At 39.9% G+C, this 22,229-nt stretch overlaps 1 protein-coding gene across 3 annotated transcripts in view; it reads right to left on the reverse strand.

Moving 5' to 3' along the window:
- The window catches only part of ARHGAP28 (Rho GTPase activating protein 28), a 211,291-nt gene extending 199,758 nt beyond the window's left edge, over window positions 1–11,533 (reverse strand). For 2 of the 3 annotated variants that reach the window (XM_036245606.1, XM_036245605.1), the window contains exon 1: window positions 11,374–11,532. In XM_036245606.1, the coding sequence (XP_036101499.1) occupies window positions 11,374–11,495 (122 nt within the window). In that variant the 5' untranslated portion in view covers window positions 11,496–11,532. Of the gene's footprint in view, window positions 1–11,373 lie in introns of all 3 variants that reach the window. The other variant, XM_036245609.1, reaches the window with a different exon arrangement.
- Window positions 11,534–22,229: the final 10,696 nt, after the last annotated feature.

The raw sequence follows: 22,229 nt of genomic DNA on the forward strand, positions 1-22,229 counted from the left end.
CCAAAAAATCACAATGTTCGTTATTGGTGGTTCTGGTGAAACTTGGTAAGTATTTCAGAAGTTTCAAAAATGCCATAAGAGCAAATTGAATACAAAAAAAAAAAAAAAAAAAAAACAGTTGAAGAAGTGGAATAATTATTATGCTAATAAAATATCACTAAAATTGGGAAAATTAAAGTAAAATACTTCATTCTACCTTTTCACATTAGAGCCATTAAAGTGATTGGCAGTAGGAAAGTGCTGGGATTCTCCTCTAGTGCTAATTTTTCATACAGAAAATCATAGCCTGCTTGGACTTTCAAAAATTATTCTTTGAAATTGCTGTAGCTCTTATTATTGAGGTCTGGGAACTCCTCCACCAGAGGGAATCAGTACATCCACTTGTAGCAAGAGCAGACTGATAAATCCTGCCATTCGCCTCCTCTGGCATCTGACACTCCCTTCCTCTGCCTCTTCTTCTACTCCAGGTCCTCCTCGCTGACCTTCTGAAGGCAACCCTTTATTTATTTTATTTTATTTTTTAATCCTCATCCAAGGATATCTTCCCATTTATTTTCAGATAGTATGGGAGGGGAGAGAGAGAGAGGGAAAAAAAAACATCAATTTGAGAGAGACACATCAACTGGTTGCCTCCCACATGACCCCAACCACGGCCAGGGACTGAACTGCAACCGAGGTACATGCCCTTGACTGGAATCGAACCCACGACTCTTTTGTTCATGGGCCCATGCTCCAACCAATGAGCCAGACCAGCCAGAGCCCTGCCAACTCTTTAAATGCTGGAGTTCTTGGTCCTGTTGTTTTCTTCTTACCTTTTCCATGGGCATCCTCATCTATACTACTTGCATTGAGGATTTCTAAATCCATACTTGCCCCCAGTTTTATTCTACTGAACCAGCACATTCAAATTCTTAACTGCTGGAGGAACTGTAGCTATCTCAAACACAGCATGTCTAGAATTTAACTTATTTTATACACTTCTCCCAAACTGAAAGATTTCTTATGCAGGTCATCTTCTCTTGAAAAGAAAATCTGATAATACTGAGCCCATGTGACAACTGGCTGGAGGTTAGGAGCAGTTGCCTTTTTTGGACAAAGCCTGAGGTCTCCTGTTGTTTACAGTCCCTACTACTCCTGATGACCTGTACCTGGCTGACTTCATTTCTTTGCCTGGCAACTGTAGAATCTTGATGAGTTGGTGACCAATGATCTTGGCCGATGTCTTAATTCATGAACCAAACAGCATCACTCTCTTCTATTCAGGTTGGAATTACCTGATTTTATTGAATCCTGGCTCCACCAGTTACTAAACTGATTGCAACATTGCACAAGTTATTTAACCTCTCTGTGCCTTGTGGCAATCATGAAATAGTCATCTACCAGAATTCTCCATTTCAATGAATAATACTCCAAATCAGAATAACCCTAACCCTAAGCCTAAATCCTAAACCCTAACCCTAACCCTAAAGTTATTTTTCCCTCGTCCCCAGTATGTATTTAGTCATGAAATCAAACCAACTTCATTGCTTGTTTCTCTAACAGAATCTATTCTTTCCTTTCATCTATATCTCCAAGACCCTAGTCTAGGCCGTTATCACCTGTCCTTGAAGAATGACATTAGCCCTCGAAATGATTTCTCTACCTCCAGTCATGGTTCTCCTTAAACTCATCTTTTATACTCTAGAAATTGGGGGAACCTGGAACAGAATGAGCAAAGTTATAAAATTACAATTTTACTTTACAGATTTTAACCCAAAGTGCTGAAACCAGATTAAGATGGCAATGATCTGAATCCACTGAGCCGAGTGGGGGTGGAGAGTGGAAGAGAGAGAAGAGAGAATAAACCTGGATAAAATTTGGTTAACTGAAGAAAGTCCCTTCTTAAGACACATAAAAAGGTCCTCAGAGTAGCAACTTGCAGGAACTTTAAGGAGAATTGGTGCTAATTTTTTTAACTCCCACAATAAGAACATTTTTAGTCTGGATAAAAGGACTATCATGTTTGTTTAGGATTGGTATAATCAAAATCAGCTTCACTCGGGCTTCTTCTAAGCAATGACTCATGTTGTTTTAGCTGGTGTTGACTCACTGCCCCACAAAGGATGACACAGCTTTAAACAGGCAGAGCGTGGCCTGCCTTCCCTAACGACACGCTTCCAGCACCCGGAGGAGGCGCGAGTTCTCGCGAGCGGACCTTTCTGCAACTAAGCACAGTTCAGATTTTACAAAAACAGTTGCCAAGTCAACCTTGTAATCACTGAATTTTATAAATGAGGGGGGAAAGAAGTTAAGTTGTGGTATGTTAAAAATCACAGAAGCTGGCATCCTCTGTTTCTCAAAACAGAATGTGCGGAAACATACAGTCAGCTTTTTTCCCATTTAATTGCTTACTCTATTGAGGTCAGCAAATGTTTTTCTTTAAGATGCCAAGGAAAAGTTGCAGCAAGTGTGTTTTCGAGACTCCACGTTAAACTTAATGAGACAATATGTACGGGTAGTTGTGACAGTGTTTGAAAGGAAGTTAAGGAAATGCCATCCTCACAATCATCACCACCTTTCCTCTAGTTCTACCTCTTAATGTTTCCCCATCAGAAAGTCAGTTTTCCCGCATCCATGATTTCCTTGCTGTTGTCCTCCCAGAACACAGTGGACCATGTTATGGGCCTCCGTGCCCCGGTAATGGGAGCCGGTGACCAGGGATCAGAAAGCGGTGTTCAGAGCCTGGCTCAACCAGCTGGTCATTCCTTCTGAGGCTCCCAGCAAGACCCTTTTCCACACTCTGCTTCACTGGCATCACAAAGACTGTTCCTTGCAGTCCTCACTCATGGCTGGATTCTCATCATGCCCAGGTCCTGTCACTAACACACTCTGAACGACCTGGCTGGTAAGAATAGTTAGAGAAGACTTCTAAGGATGTGGCAGTCAGCAGAGGCGTCCAGATACTCTGTTTATAACTAAAACAACTGTGCAGTTTCTGTAGTCTGGTATCCTAAGAACAAAGTTTATCCAAATGAATACCTTAAAAAATAAACAGGTGTCCAGAGCCTAGAGTCAGAATCAGACTTCTCCAGGAGATTCAAGACTGTGATGGGCCCTGAATTTGTTTTCTAAACAGAAACCTTTGGGGATAAGGATTGTGCTCAGGCTTATGGGACACTAGGGATCCTCATGGGTCTGGATTGCCACAACCTATCTTATCTTATCCTAAATTTTTGATCAAGATTTAGAACAGAACTGATCTTCACAAAAGTATAGTCCAGGACCTGGCTTGGTCTTTCAGTTTGTTTCAAATAGAGATAAGGTGAAAACCTGACTGAATATTGGGAGACAAAAAAAGAAGGCCCCATTAATTCTTTTGGAGTGTTTTCTCAACATACATTAAGAATTCATATGCTATAAATCAAGTTGCAAGGAATGGAGTGAAAAATATATTTTGAAGCACAGAAATCTGTGCTTCAAAAAGAAAGCAATTAATAAAACTAAAATGAAAAATTCTAAGAGCTAGTTACTGAGAACATGAACCTAAGGATTAAAGGATTAAAAACTGCCCAAAAAAACCACAAAAAGATTTCCTGTTACTGATTGCTTGGTCAAGCTGAATGACTTCTCTAGCATATTTTGTCTATTTTAAAATACTCTTACCTAAATAAGATTGCATGAAGTGCAAGAATAGTTTTGTTTTCATTTTTTAATCTTGTTGCACTTCTTTCAAGTGATAAAAATTTTTAAATAAACTACTTAAATGAATTCTTTTTTAACCTACTGTACTCTAAGCTTATTCTATTAAAACAAAGTAGAAATGATTGCAAAAGGAAAGACTAAACCAAAATTAAGTATCAATAACATCTACCACGTGGAATTTGTTGTTGCTGGTTGCTAAGAGGGATAAATAGTATGGTCCCTGCTCTAAATAACCCTGCAACCAAATTCAGGCATAAAAACACTAAATGCATAATATATTAAAGAATGTTTCAAGATTTAAATAACGGGTTTAAAAAACATCAGTTTTGGAAGGATTGGGTGCGAATCCTGACTCTGCTATTACTTCATTGTGTGATCGTGGGTTCCTTCTCTGTGCTTCAGTTTCTTCCTGGCATAGGACTATTGTAAGACTAAATGAAACAATATATGCCAAGCTCAGTAAGCTAGCAATAAAACTAGGCCTTTTTTTAAGCACTGACACCACAGGACAGTGCATGATTAATTACCAAATGATTACTGTCATGGAAGGGAAAACTCTTCTGGCTACTATGATTAAAAGAATCTTCAGAAGTTTAGTCTTTGCTTCTTTGATTATATTTATTCTCTTTTGTGTGGCTTTTCATCTCCTGCCACTTAAATATGGGTTTAGTTCCAACCATTGACATGTTAATTTCATCTACTGTGTGAATTTTTCATTGTGGTAATTAAGGCAGGGAAAAGTGGGAAGGAAAGAGAGCAAATATCATACTATTTGTTATAATGTCATTTTAGTACATTTAACATTTTTTCTAAACACCTGTCAGATTTCTCTACTGATCTGTAAAGATAAAATCTTTTGAAGGATCTTTATAGAAAGGTAGATTCATTGGCCATACTTTTCTAAATTGATTTTCATAAATGAATATTGAACAGGAAATTTCAAAGGAATTATCTTTCTTATACATTGCAGATGTACAAATAAAGATATAAAGATTTATCTCTTATACATAAAAGATAATCAGTACCACAACTTAGAATTACTAAAATAGTACAAATAAATTCCAAGTGTTTGACAGTTTAAAAACAACTACATATTACTCTGTCTTTGATCCGTTTCTCTTTCCTGTCCTTTGTATTGTGTTTGTGTGCAGTCATCATCTATTCATCTAAGGGATCAGAAATGGAATGCACAGGTTTAATTAGTTTTTAAGAGTAACATGAGACACTTCAGTGGGTTCTCTAAGTGACACTTTGAATATGTTCTCCCACCCTTGGAATTACTTGGCATTTACCAAAAGGATAGTTTTATCAATAATATTAATTTAGTGAGGAGTGATTTAACACATTTGATACACAAAGAATGTGTCATAAACCCTAGATATTTAAGAAGATAAATGCATAATAAAACAATCTACTGTTTTCTTTAGTTACCAGTTTAGAGAATAAAGCAACTTTATTATTTTGTTTTGATGCACATCCTCAAGTAATCACAAAGAAATGGATACATGAAACTTCATGGGATGAAGAATGATACATCATATAAACCTCACTAACCCAAGTAACCAGAGCATAGCAAGAAACTGAAAGCAAACAAACAAACAACTCTCACAGAAACCAGAATAAATACTATCAAAATCTTGTTATAGTATACATTTTATTCCTTTTTTTTTTTTTGGTGCATGCCCCTAGCAGGAACCGAACCCTGGACTCTCTGGTCCACAGGCCGACGCTCAACTGATGAGCCAAACTGACCAGGGCTACATTTTAGTCCTTTGAATAGCATTTCCTTTACATAGTTCTAACAAGCTTGATTATCTAATCAAAAGTAATGTCAAAGCATGTTAAAAATAACCAGATTAGAAAGAACAGAGTACAGCCAAAGGCTTTCAGGGCTGCCTGAAAATAAGGGGACAATAACAATGATAGATACTATTGAAATTATATAAGAAATAAAACAATGCACCAATATAAACTATTTATTATTAAGGCAAGCGAACTTACACACCTCAATAGATGCTTTTACTACAGCACTCTAAATCATGCTGTCTTAATAATAAGAGTCATTAAGAAAAGGTTTGTCTCTACACTATTTAAGGATACATCTGACTTTTCACCAAAGAGACTTAAAAGCAAAACAAAGTGTATTGCTTAAATGGATAAATTTTATTTCCAAAATGTTTTTTGAGAAACATTTTATTCCATTATTTTGCTTTGCTACATAACATTTTACTTTTATTCTTTGCAGGAACTAATATCGACAGAGCATAGGTTGAGAAAACAAACAACAGAAATTAATTTAGAAATGGTTTGGTTTAAGGATGGAATGAGAAGAAATTTTGATTACATACAAATTAGAATGTTTGCTTTCATTAAAACACATTTGCAATTGTTCAAGTAACATCTTAGGAACACTAAAAGGGAAAAAACGTTTTCCGTCGGGTACATCCAGAGTTCTGAGAAGATAGAAAGCCTCAGTAACAGTCCCCAGCAAGGTCGGATTTAACAATTACCATCTTAATTGCAGAATATCACTTAGCAGCTTTGTGATGATTTTCTCTTAATCCTACAATAAAATTTTTCTTCCAAAAATATCATGAAACTTTGAAAATTAGAGAATTTATTTTTTAGAAGTTTCATGAACATGAACTCAGACCAGAAGAAAAACAAAAACCAACCCCCCCTACCCCCCCCCCCAAAAAAAAAACATTCTACGGTATACTTTGTGGGAAAACTGTGGGGAAAAAAATAGGTTAAATAACTATTGATACCTTTTTATATTTATTTGGTTGACTTTTTAAAGATTTACAGTACCTCCCCCATGATATATATTAATTACACAGGGGAAACAGTAGTTTTACAATAGGGAAACCTGGCAGACACCACCTTAACCAGGTGATCAGAGCTGACATCAACATTAACATCATGTACGCCCAGTATGAGGTAGTGAAAAGGGCCTGACATCATTCTGCAGAATTCTCACCCAAAATGCATGACTTCAGTTTAATCATGAGAAGATATCAGACCAATCCAAACTGAGAGACTTCCTTGGAAACAACCAATCAGTATTCCAAAAGTGCCAACGTCATAAAACACAAGGACAGACTGTCAGATTGGAGGAGGTTTGGGAGCCATGAGCGAATCCAGTGTGGGATCCCACATTCAATTCTACAACAGAAAAATCCCAATGCTAGCGGGAAAACTGGTGAGACCAGGATAAAGTCCATAGTTGAGTTAACAGCACTGTACCATAGTTAATTTTCAGTTTTATAATGGAACTGTGGTTATGGGGAAGCTGGGAGAAGCTTACACAAACTTGCTGTACGACTTTTGCAAGTTTTCCATAAGTCTAATATTATATCAAAATAAAAGTTAAGAAAAGGTTGTCATCTTTATCCACATGAAAGTGACTCTATAACACCCTAAATTCTCTAAATGTTGTGGATACATGAAGGATTAATGATCAGGGAGGACTGAGTAGGTTAAAAATGGACAAAGCAACTGGCCAAATGTTTAGCCAAATGACAGGATCAAAGGAAATGTGCCAGATGTTTTCCACTAGCTCCGCACATGGAGGTACCTACACTCAGCAGGGACCCACTGTACAGAGAAACCAGAGACACAAACTCTGATTTCAACCATAACATAGAGTGACCTATAAATATCTTATTCTCTCTTAAGACCCCTATTTCCCTAATTATTTCTGAATCCTCTAGAAAAAGCATAACTACTGTGTCTCAGAATTTGGTGTGTTTATGAATATGTCCACAAAGTCACTTAGATGTCTTTTAATTAATTTCAATCCAGGAAAGTACTAAAGAATGTCATTGAAAGTTCCTAAATTTAGTCTTTTCTACCAAATAGTTACTTTCCAATCATCATTTCCATTTTAATATAATCATTCTCATTATAGTTATGATATTAGGAAACAATATCCCCTTTACAAAAGTTTTAACATTGTTGTAGAATTAGAATTCCTAGGATAACCTTTGTTAGCTTCTATGTTTGTTTTTGAGGGAGAGTTAGTTCTTTTCTTCTTCTATTTTTGTCCTCTCAGGAAGTTTATGGCATAATGAGATAAACATAAGAATTACTCATGGCCATTTAACACTATACCTTCACAATAAAACGTTGTATATAGTATTTGTATATAACTTAGAAAACCTTTGAAACAACAATATATCCATATTTATCTTCAGCTACTTTTCATTTTGTAATTGAGGCTATTTTATATGTGTGTCAACATGGTCACTATGGATTCTGAACACGGGTGTAGAAGCTTAGCCTCTAAAAAATCTCATGATTCTAAAGACGGTTCCAACCATTTGTTTTAACAGAACTGAGAATTTATAATCCTTCATTCTCATTGTCCTTAATAGGATAAAATGTAAAGAATAGAATGTTTGTGGAAAAAAAATAATTACTTCTCCTCCTCCCAACAAATACTTAGTATTGTTGAGTCTTTTTCCTGCATGCGTAAGTTTTGGGGATTGTACCAAAACTATTTTACTCTCCTTACATCAACAACTGTGGTTAGAAGTGATAATAGAAACAATACAGCTAATAATTATCAGATGCTTCCCTGGTGTCAGACCCTATCTGAGCAGCTGAAGCAAGTTGCCCAAGGCCACATGGCCATAAATGGTGTAGGGTAGGTGATCTGTGGAGTCTGGTAGTCTGAACGCAAGCCTGAGAAACTGGCAAGTACACTTTATACTGGCTACTTACTTTAATAAAATAAAATGGGCAAGACCAAAAGAAATTGCAATGATCACTCTGCTTAGGTGAAGATTAACAGGGAGAAGGGGGCAACTGAGCAGCCATTACCCACTGGCTGTGCGGGTGGGCAGCAGCAGGGGCCTGAGGTGCTGGATCTTTTGTTCTTCCTTTTCTTTTTTTGTGGGAAGCCGGCAGTCCAGATTTATATCTGAAGCCTCTTGATTTTGAAATGTTGCTACTTATTTCACTCTTTTTCTAAAAATCCTATTGACCTGAAAGGAAAATAGCCCTATTCTCATGGCAGGGACTTGGTCTCATTCATCGGTGTATGCCTAATGCCTCGTGTGCTGCTGGCACACAGGAGGTGCAAAAATGTTGCCTTCCCTGTTAAAAACCTGCCATTTTATCTTGCTGGGTTTTTTATTTGTTTGTTTGTTTTTTGTTTTTTTGTGTGTGTTTTTTTGATAGAGTGGGAGGGAGAGAGAGGAAGAGAGAGCGAGAGAGAAACATCGATGTGAAAGGGACACATCGAGTGGCTGCCACCCACTCGACCCAACCAGGGCCGGAGACAAACCGCAACCGATGTACGTGCCCTTAGCGGGAACCGAACCCGGATCTCTCGCGACCGCAGGCTAATGCTCTAACCGCTGGGCCAAACCAGCCAGGGCTATCTTGCTGTTTTATAATCCTGGTAGGAATTCATTAATTTTTTCAACAAATATTTACTGACCTGCTACAATGTGCCAGACACTGCTCTGGGCACGTGGGATACAACAGTAAGGAGAAGGGAACAGTGAAGAGAGCACGAGTGCGAGTGAGAGAGAACATTTTAGGCCAAAAAAACCCCACAAAAGCACATAAAGTCAGATGGAATGAAAGACTGGAAAATAAGGAGATGATTTGCTTTGAACTGAACCCATGCCACCCAGAGCTGAAGAATGATACTTGGAAAGTTAGATACAATCGTCCATGCTTCCTAACGCCACACTGGTCACTACTCCTCAAATACGTCACACATGTGTAAGCAATTTCAAGAAAAGCATATTCTTGAAAGAGAGTACTTTCTTCATAAGTAGAACAATAAGATCTTGCTCCCTGACTTGAAAGGAAGTATTGATCAGACGTTAGTGAGTCAAAGGTTAATAACTTGGGCTTGATTATTTCTGTTATCAGACCCAAGATTGATGGTGTGTCCTCCGGCTCCACTAAATACAGGAACCTCTTTCTGATTGCTGTGAGTGGGAACCAAGGAATTAAGCTATCCTCTAGTGATTTCTTTGCAGGGGCAGGGGTCATCTATCTCCTGCATCAGAGGATGAGTGGTACAAAGGTCCCTATAGAGAGAGTTCAGGGCAGTCACCAAACATGCAAACTTGGAGCAACATAAATCTAATTGGCAACTTGTATGGTAAAAAATGTATTAGCTATGTGACACAACTCGTCTGCTCACGTATTACCATTCCACAAGACCACATGCTGAGTTAATGGAACTCCTCTTCCAGTTTGCTTTGGAAACGGATGTCATTTCAGATAGCCCAAATGGCACAACCTGGCTATTGCTCCAAGACAGCTGCTGGGAGTTACAGAAAGGACAGCTATAGCAGGACCATCTAAAAATGTACAAAGTTGGCCCCCTGCTTCTCTTCAAATCACTTATATCTATTTAGTACTCACAATTTGAGCAATTATAGTCAATGATTATGCTTCAAAAGCACACTTAAGACAAATACAAGCTTGTATGTTCAAGTAGCCTTTAAAATAATGTGCATAGCCCTGACAGTTGGAAGAAAAATGTTATTTTCTCATTGTCTTTATATAAAAATTAGATTTTACTAAGTCTGCTCTTTTTGGAAGGAACAATATTTTCTTTGTTAGCCAAGCCCAAAACATATCTCATCCCAATGCATTTTGTTCTTGTCATTGATACTAGCCAAAAGGATATTCCTTGAAATAAAACTCACAATCTGTTGAAACCCTCACAAGTCAATTATATTAGGAAACAAGTAATCATTATCACATAACTAACAAGTATGAAAGAAAATAAATGACTGAAAATAAATATGCAAAAAGCTCACCGTTAAAAGTCCCCACTTATAAAGAAAACCATCAATGGATCTATAGCAGACAGATAGCCACATTTAAACAAATAAAACTTCCCCTAAATATGTGTCAGATATCAAACCATCTCACTTTTTAGTGTATTATTTTTGTCTACCCACAGAAACTTCCTAAAAGTCTAACATTTCTGGTTTAGTTAATGGAAGTCTCATTGGTCTTCATCTTTCATCAAAGAGATGGAAACATATAATAATTTAACACAGATTCCCGATTTATTAATTCTAAAACGCACATAATGAGATGGTTACAGACCTCTCTTGACCCAAAAGAAGCCTTATAATTGCATTTAAAGAATATAATCAACATTAGCAATAATAAAATAATGATACCAATGTATTTATACAATTGAAAATGTGTTGTTTTTAATCTGTAAATAAAGTTTTTGTAAAAGTCTAGTGAGATTTACTTTTTGGAGACTCTCTCCCTCCAGTCCATTTTCGCTCAGGTGGATGGAGTTACTAAAGAAGCTCTGAATAATATTCGAGGATGTAGGATAACGTACTCTAATTTTTTTCACTTTCTGTTTGTGTTTCATTTTAAAAGACTTTCAAAATAATTCTCCAATTCGTCAATGGGTGAATCTGGCAGAAATAAGGCATATGCCCACTATCACCAAGTTGTAGCCAGAACACAACTCCGCTGCTCACCTCTGCTAAACAAGGACGTGAGCCTTTGCGGGTGAGACTTTGTGTCCACTCCCAATCAAGAACAATACAAAGAACAGTAACTCACTCATCCAGTCCACAAAAAGTTGAAACAATCAAGTGATGGTGGTGGTATGGCCTGGCAGAAAACCCATCTGCAAGATGAAACCCCCAAAGCCCGCAAAGCCCTGCGCCCGCGGAGCGGCTCTCGTACCTGCTGCCCGTGTGGCTGGCGGCGGCCCCGGGCGCGCAGCGCGGCTCGGAGCTGGGTGGCTGGGAGCCGGCGTACGAGTGGTAGGCGGTCAGCACCACGCCGCCCGAGTCCTCCACTTCCATCGTCAGCCGCGCATGTCCCGGCTCCCGCCCGAGAACAAAGGCGGGAACCAGCATGGACCAGCACCGGACCGTCACCAGCGGGGAGGCAGGGCCCGTCCAGCTCCTAGGGCTCTCTCCCGGCTGTCAGGGAAAGCGCCCCGCCCGCCGGCTGCCCTATTAGCATAGATTGAAAAACACGCCCAGCGCTGAGGTCCGGGCGGCGGGGTGGGATCCCTGTTTCTAGGAAACTGGAAACCGGCCCGATCCTCAGGGCTCAAGCTAGCTGCTCTTGTAAAGTTTTTTCTTGCTTTGTTTCTTTTCCTTTTCCTTTTCCTTTTCTCACCTCTCCACCACCACCACCACCACCACCCGCCCCGCTTCCAACGGGAGGCTTATCCGATAGCTAGGAACATTTCCTGCCCGGTAGCAAGGAGTGGGGGAAAGAACCGTGCCCTGGGAGCCCAGGAGAGGAGCCAGGTCTACACTTGTGGGCTGGGGGAGAAAGAAGAACATGTGGCACTCTCTCATTTAAAGCATCCACATCAAAAATTGAGGAACCGGATTACGTTGCTGTGTACTTAGTCAAGTTACAATAAACTTGATTTCCTTTTGGGCAGGTAATTCCCTTACAGCGAGCAGAACATGGCCTTCCCTCACCCGCAATGCCACAACAACCAGTCTCTGACCTCACTCCCACATCCCTTTCCTCCTCCCTATCCTGATCAAATTAACAGGCACTGCTTTCAGCTGGTCTGAAAATTAGGCTTAATTATTATGGGCTGAATGCTTGTTATTTCCAGAGCTCTCTAGGGGGGTTGGAGGGGAGGGGGTGGCTAGAAAGAGGTACAGTGACTGTCTTTCTCACCCTGACAAGGTGTGTTACCTGCTGTCTCTTACACTACCCTGGGAGCTAGCTAGAGTGGAAAGATAAATTACTTCACTCCTTACTGAGGGATGACCTAAATTATGCTTTTTAATGTCTCAGAATCTGTGTCTACGTCTGTGAAAGTGGTAAATACTATTCTTCTTTCTCATGGGATTAAAAGCACCAACTACATGCTAGGGTCTAAAAAAAATGTGGTTCTCTCTAATACTTCCTTTCATCCATCAAGGGAGACATTTGTTTTCACTGCAATTTCAGAGTTTGGGAAAGCAAAACATTTTTCATCCTAAATGCTTTTTAGAAAATGTTTTGTTGATTAAAGAAAGGGTGGGATAGTAACTAACATTTACCAACATACTCATGTGTTGGATACTGTACATTAGCTCTTTAAACAACTCTATCAGGTAGGTGGTATTATTATCCCGATTTTATGAGTAAAGAAACTTATCGAGCATCAGTGTATGAAAAAGGCACTGCTTCATTCTCCAGAACTTTCTGACACAAAGAGACATCTGTTTACCTACTGTGTGTAATGCGAAATACATCAAAACAAATACTTTCTTAAAATAAAGGAATAGTGTAAGTATTGATACATGTCCACAATGCCTCATCTAAAACCTTGAAACTAGATGCATTTCAGAATTTGTAAATATTTTTTAGTTTTAACAAATAACAAATAACATTTAACAGAATACCCTCTGTCCAATACAATCTGGAACAGCACCCTATATTTAAACATATTATGTCTTTAGCAAAAAGAATTGACCCTAAGTGGAGTAAAGTCTATTATTAGTCTCATACCGATACATTTTGGCACCAAACTTTTTTTTTTATGTGTGTACTTTTTATAGCTTTTTGAAATTTGGAATTACCATAAGGAATCATACTAGTGGAACTTTTTCTAGCAATGGGATTTCTCCTGGTATTTTTTTCTTTTTTCTTTCTGAACTACAGACTCACAATTGTAAATACCTGCAGAGTACTTCCTTGGAAACACTTTGACCATCACTCTGCCTCAAGGTGTCCAGCACTGCAGTAGTGGCCCTCATGCTGTCTCCAGTAACCCTCCTCTTTCTCTTGTATGTTCACATTTTACACACCCTGGAGTCACTCTGACTCCTCTCCAATGGATTATCAAATCTGTATTTCTTTCTCAAATTGTCTGTCAACCATTCCTCCCATCCCCACTGCTACTGTCTTTGTTCTCACATCACCATTTCTTGCCTAGATATGGCAATCCTTCTTTGACATAGATTACTTTCAATCACCTCCCTCTTAAATCCTCACCTTATTCAAAGTGCTGGTAGAGTGATTTTCCTAAAACATAGGACCTCCCCTTCTCAAAGTCCTCAGGTATAACACATTTACTATAAACTAAAGTTGGAACTCAGAATAGCATCTTGATAATGTTTTGGTCACCTAAATCCTTTTCACTCCAACACCCTATGCGATTGCCTATTTATTCCAGCCTGTCCTGCACTCTTAGGTTGCCTTTGCTCCTACCTGTCTGGAAATCCTTAAAAACCCTCTACCTAACCCCATAAAACCATTCCTGATTGAAAGTAACCTCTCCTTCTGCCCTCCTGTGAAACATTGCTCTTACTTCTGTGTAGGAATACTCTCATTCCATCCTGTAGTTAAGGCACAGTTACCAAAACTGTGCAGTGTGTACACGCTCTGCTCCTGTGCCCTCGTCGCATGTAACTATTAGATCAGACTGTTTTTCTCCACTGAGCCCAGATGTGCCCACAAAATCCTTCTCAAAACAGAATCCCCAGCTGCAAGATAACTTTGAAATAAAACTCTTTGCTAACCCAGGCTTGTATTACTATTTTCCAAGAAATTAGTGCCTTTTTCTATATTGTAAGCTATTGGAGGGTGAGTGTAATATTTTTCATGTTATACCCCAGAACCCATCATGTTCTGCAGAGTAGCCAATCAATAAGGTATAGCTGTTGAATGAATGAACATATGAATCCAATCATGAATCAGTGGATAAAATAGCACTTTCTAGTACAATATTTGTGTTTCTTCAGAGTAGTCAAGGGATTATTACATGTGGTTCATATGTCTATATGGTACTGCAAAGTAAAAAAAAAAGTGTTTCACATGTATGTATTAATATTTTTCAAATGTGGATATATGCTTAATAAAATATAACAATAAAATGCAACTCTGTAAGCAGTTTTTAGTTTCATAAAAATGGTAGAGTACATATGTTACATATTATAGAATACACTGTGCAAAATATTCTCCTTTTGCCCTCCAGACCCCCTTGCCACCCTCACTACCCTGCTGGGGCCTGGTGGCCTACCTCACTGTCTGCATATGAGCTGCCTTGCCTCTAGCTTCAGGAACAGGGCAACCAAAGGGAGGTGCCACCAGGAGATCTAGAGGGAGGAGGAAAACCAGGCTGGAGGTTTATTTCCCAGGCTTCTTTGCTATTTTGCTGTTGGCTGGTTTCTTTTACCTAAGGCCATAGCTCCTGACTGCAGTTCTCTCCCATGCTGGACTCTCTGGACTCCGGTAATACTGTCTCTACCTGGCCCTTCAGATCTAGGGGTAGTAACAGCTCTATGTTCATCAAGTAATCCCTCCTGGAAAATCCCTACTTAGTCCCTCACTCTGCCACACCTTTACAGACAATGTCTTTACTGAGTGCCCTGTCTCTTCCTGCCAAGACCTTGACTGATACTATCCTACAAAACCTGGGGCAATATCCCATAGGCAAAAACTCCAGAATGTCTGCAGTAAACTGTATGATATGCACACCATGAGGAATATAAATACAAACAATAAACATACTCATGTCAGTTCGGGTGTTTTGTCACCAAATAAGGTTAGGGCTGAACAAGTTTTGTACTCAAATAGTTATTAAAAAAAGCTTTCCTATTTAAGAAATCTTTGAATTTCAGAATTATAGATATGGAATTGTGGGTCTGGTGGTCTGTGGATGTGTTTTGCATGCTGGGAACCACTGGGCTACAGGACGACAGCATAAGACTGTGATAGCCGTTTCAGCGGCAGATAACCAGGGACGCTGGGAAGGAGTCTTCATCTGGGAACTGGGCTGATAAATTGCCCCAGTGGTGGACAGTGGACATTCAAGCACAGAAGTAGCATTTCTAGTTTATCTGGAGTAGGGCACAGTAAAGGGAAATACTGGTTTCCTGCCCTGTGCTGCTGTGGATGCCGCTCAGCACCCAGCACTGAGTGGGAATGAAAGACACTAGCTCTGCCACAAACAGAGCCTGGGGGCAGGGCGCTGGGCTACAGACCTGTTTCTTCACATGTAAAACAAATAGAACAGCCCACATCTGTTGAGTATGTACCATGTGCCTGGTTCTGTTCTAGGCATCAGAACCCCAATTCATGAAATGCTCCCAGTACCCTTCTCAGACAAGCGTTACTGTTAGCATCTTCATTGTACAGTTGAAGAAACCGCTGTACTAAACTTCCCAGGCTAGGGCATGGCAGAGCTGGGATTCAAACCCAGGTAGTCTGGCTCCCTGAATCCTGGCTTTTAAGTATTATAATTCTCTTTCATAAAAGGTTTGCTGAGATACAAAATATAGTCCTCCATTATAATGTAATAAAATGGGTAGGATTAATGTTTTTTTTTTGTGGCAGCTTTCCAAAAACCCACTTAGCATGCTAAAGGACAGCTATCACTAGCATATAATAAGGATGATGAAAATAGTACTAAATGAAAGAATTACATGTATTTTCAATGCACATTACAAAGGTAGTTCAAAATGTATTTCTATTTCATTAACTGCTAAGAATAGTTCACCAACGGCTCTTAGAATGTGCTGAAGATCAAGTAGTATTTTGTCTGGGGGTAAGTTGGTCGGTAGATACACATAAATGGTCATGGGAGGGTAGTGACACACGTGAACTACAAGTGCACAAGACTTTCCAAATAAACAGAGCAGGCAGAGTGACAGACCACCAAACAGGATCAGAAAGAGTTGAGTTGGAGTTTAAATTGTGAATTTACTACCTACTGTCTGGTTTACATTAATTTCTGTCTGTTTCAGGGTCCTAATTTGAAAAGCGGGGAGTATCCTCAAATATCTTTTGAGAAGGTAAATGAGATAGCATCTTTGAAACACCCTTCACAGTGCTAAGCATATCGTGGATGCTTGATAGATGCTGGTTCTCTATTTTTTTTACTATCTGCCGTCACCTTTTACCTCAGTCTTTCTGGAAGCATCATTTGAGTTCAAGCCTCAAGAGTAAACAACCTGATTTTAGGAATTTCAAAGGCGTTTCATAACCTTTACTGAGAAATGAGTCAGATTCAATTCAAATAAACTTACCTGGGAAAGCCTCACAGACTGGCCCTGAGTACAGGTGACATGGCAAGAATGTTATGAAGTGTGGAGCAATCTAACAAATTCAACCCATGAAGAAGGGCAAGAAAACAGAGCATTTATGCAAAGCCTTAACATGGACAAAAGAAAAGTGCCTCTTGTGGCCTTGGCTACTTCTCTGACAAAATTGCTTCTAGGAACATCATTTAATACCAGAACAGGAAAACAGCTGCAGCTGCTTGAATCTTTCAGCCACTGACTGCCATTCTCTCAGCAAGAGAGTTCGAAGTTACATAGACACTGGCCCTGTCTTACAGGAAATGAAAGCTGTTCTTTACAACAGGGAATGTGTTAATTCTATCAAAACTCCCCCTTACATACATTCATTGCTTTACCAAAATCCTCTAGGAAGATTGGGTAAAATGAGGGGGAATGAATGCAAAATTGCATTTAATATAAAGAGGAAATACTTTCATGAGATGAATATTTTAAAAGTATAAAAAAGGTGAGGAGGTTCCAAAATGGCGGCAGAATGAATAAAAGCTGTACAGACGTTCTCCCAGGAACAAACTGGAATTAAAACTAAAATAAAGACAAATCAGCTGACTTCCGGTCAAGATGGTGGCGTAGGTAAACGCGGTATCGCGTCCTTCAACAACCACATCAAAGTTACAACTAAACTACAGAACAACCATCATTCAAAACCACCTGAAATCATCCTGAATGGAAGTCCTACAACTACGGAATTAAAGCAGCAGCCACATCCAGACTGGTAGGAGGGGCGGCTAGACGGGCTGGTCCCACACCCAGTGTGGCGGATAAAAATGAGGACACCTTGGCTGAGAAGGTCCTTCCTGAGGCCTGAGGGGTCCCTGTCCCACACCAGGTGCCCGCTTAGGGTTTCAGTGCCAGGAAGAGAAGTCCCCAACATTTCTGGCTGGAAAAACCAGCGGGAACTGAGCCTCAGGGAAGCTGACGCAGCTGTAGCCCCAGGCAGCTCCTTAAAGGGCCTGCGCACGAATTTATTGGACTCTCTCCCTCTAAGCTTGGAGGAGAGGCAGCTTGAGGGGCACCAGAGACATACAGGGAAGAACTGAGCTGTTTGGCACTGGAGTGACGGTTGGAGAGGGGGCTTTCTCCGGGACAAACGTGCTATCAGAGGCCTTTGTTCCTTTGGTGAGCCCTTCCCTGGGGCAGCAGACAGTTGCCATATCTGGGACTCCAGCAACCTGGCTCACACTGGTAGCCCCGCCCTGGTGACTCCCTGAGGCCCCACCCCACCCAACTTTCAGGCCCACCCAAGCTGTTGCCACTTGCTTAACCATAGGATTGGCCTGTCTTGGATCCTGCTTCAGGTTTTTCCTAAATTTTTTCAAACAAGCAGCATCTGGTCTCAGCGAGCCCCATACCGTTCTTTAAGAAATACACAGAAACAAACACAGGGAGGCAGCCAAAATGAGGAGACAAAGAAATGGGTCCCAAATGAAAGAACAGAACAAAACCCTAAGAAAAGAACAAAGCCAAATGGAGATAAGCAATCTAACAGATGCTGAGTTCAAAATACTGCTTATAAGGACACTCAGTGAACTCAGTGAGAACCTCAGTGAACTTAGTGAGGGCCTCAAGAGCATAAAAAAGGACCAGTCAGAATTGAAGGCGGCATTAACTGAAATAAAGAATGATTTACACAGACTCAATAGTAGAGTACGTAAATCCAAGAAGCAAACCATTGATTTGGAATATAAGGAAGCAAAAAACGCCTAATCAGAACAGCAAAAAGAAAAAAGAATCCAAAAAAATGAGGATAGTAATAAGGAGCCTCTGGGACAACTTCAAGCGTGCCAACATTCGCATCTTCTGGGTGCCAGAAGGAGAAGAGCGAGAACAAGATATCGAAAACTTGTTTGAAACAATAATGGCAGAAAACTTTCCTAACTTGGTGAAGGAAACAGACATACAAGTCCAGGAAGCACAGAGAGTCCCAAACAAGATGAACCCCAAGAGGCCCACACCAAGACACATCATCATCAAAATGCAAAAGGTTCAAGACAAAGAGAGAATCTTAAAAGAAGCAAGAGAAAGGCAGCTAGTTACCTACAAGGGAGTTTCCATTAGGCTGTCAGCTGATTTCTCAAAAGAAACTTTGCAGGCCAGAAGGGAGTGGCAAGAAATATTCAGAGTGATGAAAAGCAACCATCTACAACCAAGATTACTCTATCCTCGCCCTGGCCGGTTTGGCTCAGCGGTTAGAGCATCGGCCTGCGGTCTGGAGAGACCTGGGTTCGGTTCCCACTAAGGGCATGTACCTCGGTTGCAGTTTGTCCCCAGGTTGGTTGTGCGGGTGGCAACCACTCGATGTGTCCGTTTCACGTCGATGTTTCTCTCTCTCTCTCTCTCTCTCTCTCTCTCTCTCTCTCTCTCTCTCTCTCCCTCCCACTCTATCTGTACCAAAAAATAGAAAAATGTCCTCGGGTGAGGATAAAAAAAAAAAAAAAAAAAAGATTACTCTATCCTGCAAAGCTGTCATTTAGAATCGATGGCCATATAAAAACTTTCTCAGACAAGAAAAAGTTAAAGGAGTTCATCACTACCAAACCGTTATTATATGAAATGATGAAGGGTCTTTTTGAAGAAAAAGATAAAATATATGAACAAACAAAATGGCAATGAATACATATCTATCGACAATGGAATCTACAAACAAAATGAACAGGTAGAACAGAAACATTCTCATAGATACAGAGAACATTTTGTTGGTTGCCAGATGGGAGGGAGTTGGAAGAATGGGTGAAAAAGGTGAAGGGATTAATAAGTACAAATTCACTGCTAGACTGACAAATCTCAAAGGGAAAGGGGTTGGGGGGTGGGAAGAAATAAAACAAAGAATTTGTATGCATAACCAATGGACACGGACAATAGTGTAGGAAAAGGCGGGAGGGGGGGACTGGGGAGGAGAGGGTCAATGGGGGAAAAATGTGGAACATCTGTAATACATTCTACATTCAACAATAAAAATTTAAAAAAAGAAAAAGAAAAAAAAAGACAAATCATTGAGAAAAAGCAACAGAAAAGCAGCTTGCAAGGGACATATAACCAGGGACAGTGAATCGAGCCTGGTAGGTCTGTGAAGGCATCAGAGGGCAGGCTGGGAGCCCCCAGAGAACAGCAGTCTTACCTGTGAGCAGTGCCCTCGGGGTTAAAATCCCGAGCCAGCTCCACAGTGCAGAGGGCCAGGACAGAGCACTAAATTAGCTACAGCCACTCACCTTGGGCTCTGGCAGAGGAAGGGCAGACTGGACTGGAACTGTGTGGGGACACTCAGGATTTGGAGGGCACTCAGAGTCTTTGCTGACTTATGGCTATATAAGATGGTGGCAATCTGGCTCCTTCCCGGAGCTCTGGGGAGAAGCAGCAGCCCCTCCCTTGGAGATTTAACCCCACTCAGCTGGGGCAAAGAAATGCAAATTGAGACTTATTAACAACCAGCATCTGCCCCACCCTCAGGAACTCCTCTTATGCTGAACACCTGAGGAAGTTTTTCATTCAGCTGAGGGAAACGACCCAAGGCTTGTCAAGCAACTGAGACTAATAGTCTCCAGGCAAAAAGCTAGAGGATAACTGAACCTTTCCTGGGCTTGCAAATCTACCTAGGGAAGTAAGACTTGACCGTGGTGTTTAATCTGGGCCCACCCACACTCATCCAAACCCAGTAGAAGGAGCCACAAACAACAATACACCAACACTCACATGAAAAATTTGACAGGCTCCAAAACCCACTGAGATAGCCAAAATGGTAAAACAAAGAAATAAAGCCCAAATGAAAAAACAAGAGAACTCTACTAAAGATGAGATAAATGAAATGCAGTTAAGCAAGTTATCAGAGGTAGAGTGCAGAGCCTTGAGGAAGCTCAACAGTGTGAGTAAGGACCTCAACACCATGAGTAAAGATATAGAAGCATTGAAAACCAACCAAGTGGAAATAAAGAATGACATAGCAGAAATAAAGAACACATTGGAAGGAATAAGCAGCAGAGTAGACGAAGCTGAGGACCAGATTAGTGAATTAGAAGACAGGGTAAAAAAAATAAACAATTAAAAAACAGGAAGACAACTTAAGAGAACTGTGGACAACTGGAAAAATAACAACATTCGCATCATAGGAGTCCCCAAAGAAGAAGAATATGAGCAAAGGTTAGAGAATATATTTGAAGAAATAGTGACAGAAAACTTCCCTGACTTGGTGAAGGAAGAGGACATTCAAGCTCAAGAAGCACAGAAAGCCCCAAGTAAGAAGAACCCAAACAGGCCCACACCAAGACACATAGTAATCAAAGTGCCAAAAATTCAAGACAAAGAGAGAATCTTAAAAGCAGTAAGAGATAAGGAACACGTTACCCACATAGGAACCCCCATATGGCTCTCAGCTGACTTCTCAACAGAAATACTACAGGGCAGAAGAAAATGGCATGAAGTAATCAAGGTCATGAAAACCAAGGATCTGAATCCAAGACTACTCTATCCAGCAAGGCTGTCAATCAAAACAGAAGGTCAAATAAAGAGCTTCCCAGACCAAAAAAAAAAAAAAGGCTAAGGGAATACATTAGCACCAAACCAGTACTGCAAGAAATGTTAAAAGAACTGCTGTAATTAGTAGAAGAAATAGAAAGAAAATATAACCACACTAAACAAAAATGGCAATAAATAAGTACATATCAATAATCACCTTAAATGTAAATGGATTGACTGCTCTAATAAAAAGACACAGCATAGCTGATTGGATAAGCAAGCATGATTCATATATATGTTGTTTACAAAAGACTCACCTCAAACAAAAGATTCACATAGGTTGAAAGTGAAGGGATCAAAAACAAATCTTCCAAGCAAATGAAAAGGAAAAAAAACCTGGGGTAGCAATACTCATATCTGATAAAATAGATTTCAAAATGAAGGCCATAACTAGAGACGAAGAAGGCCACTGCATAATATTGAAAGGATCTATCCAAAAAGAAGATATAACCTTGGTAAACATATATGCACCCAATATAGGATCCCCAAAATATATTACAAATCTTCTGGAGGACTTCAAAGGAGAAATTGACAGCAATATAGTCATAGCAGGGGACTTTAACACCCCACTGACATCACTGGATAGACCCTCTAGACAAAAAATTAACAAGGAAACAGAGACTGTAAATGAAGCAATGGATCAAATGGATTTAATAGATATCTATAGAGAATTACATCCCAAAACTAAGGAATTCACATTCTTCTCAAGTGCACATGGGACATTCTCAAAGATAGACCACATGATAGGGCATAAACTAAGTCTCTATGAGTCCAAGAAGATTGAAATCATTTCAAGTGTCTTCTCAGATCACAATGCCATGAAACTAGAAATTAATTGCAACAAGAACATGAAAAAACATTTGAACACATTGAGGCTAAATAGCATATTATTAAACAATGAATGGGTTACCAAGGAGATCAAGGAAGAAATTAAAAACTTCCTAGAAGCCAATGAAAATAAACACACAACATCACAAAATCTATGGGACG

Source organism: Molossus molossus, unplaced genomic scaffold (genome assembly GCF_014108415.1).
Source record: "Molossus molossus isolate mMolMol1 unplaced genomic scaffold, mMolMol1.p scaffold_m16_p_6, whole genome shotgun sequence".
Classification (NCBI taxonomy): Eukaryota; Metazoa; Chordata; class Mammalia; order Chiroptera; family Molossidae; genus Molossus; species Molossus molossus.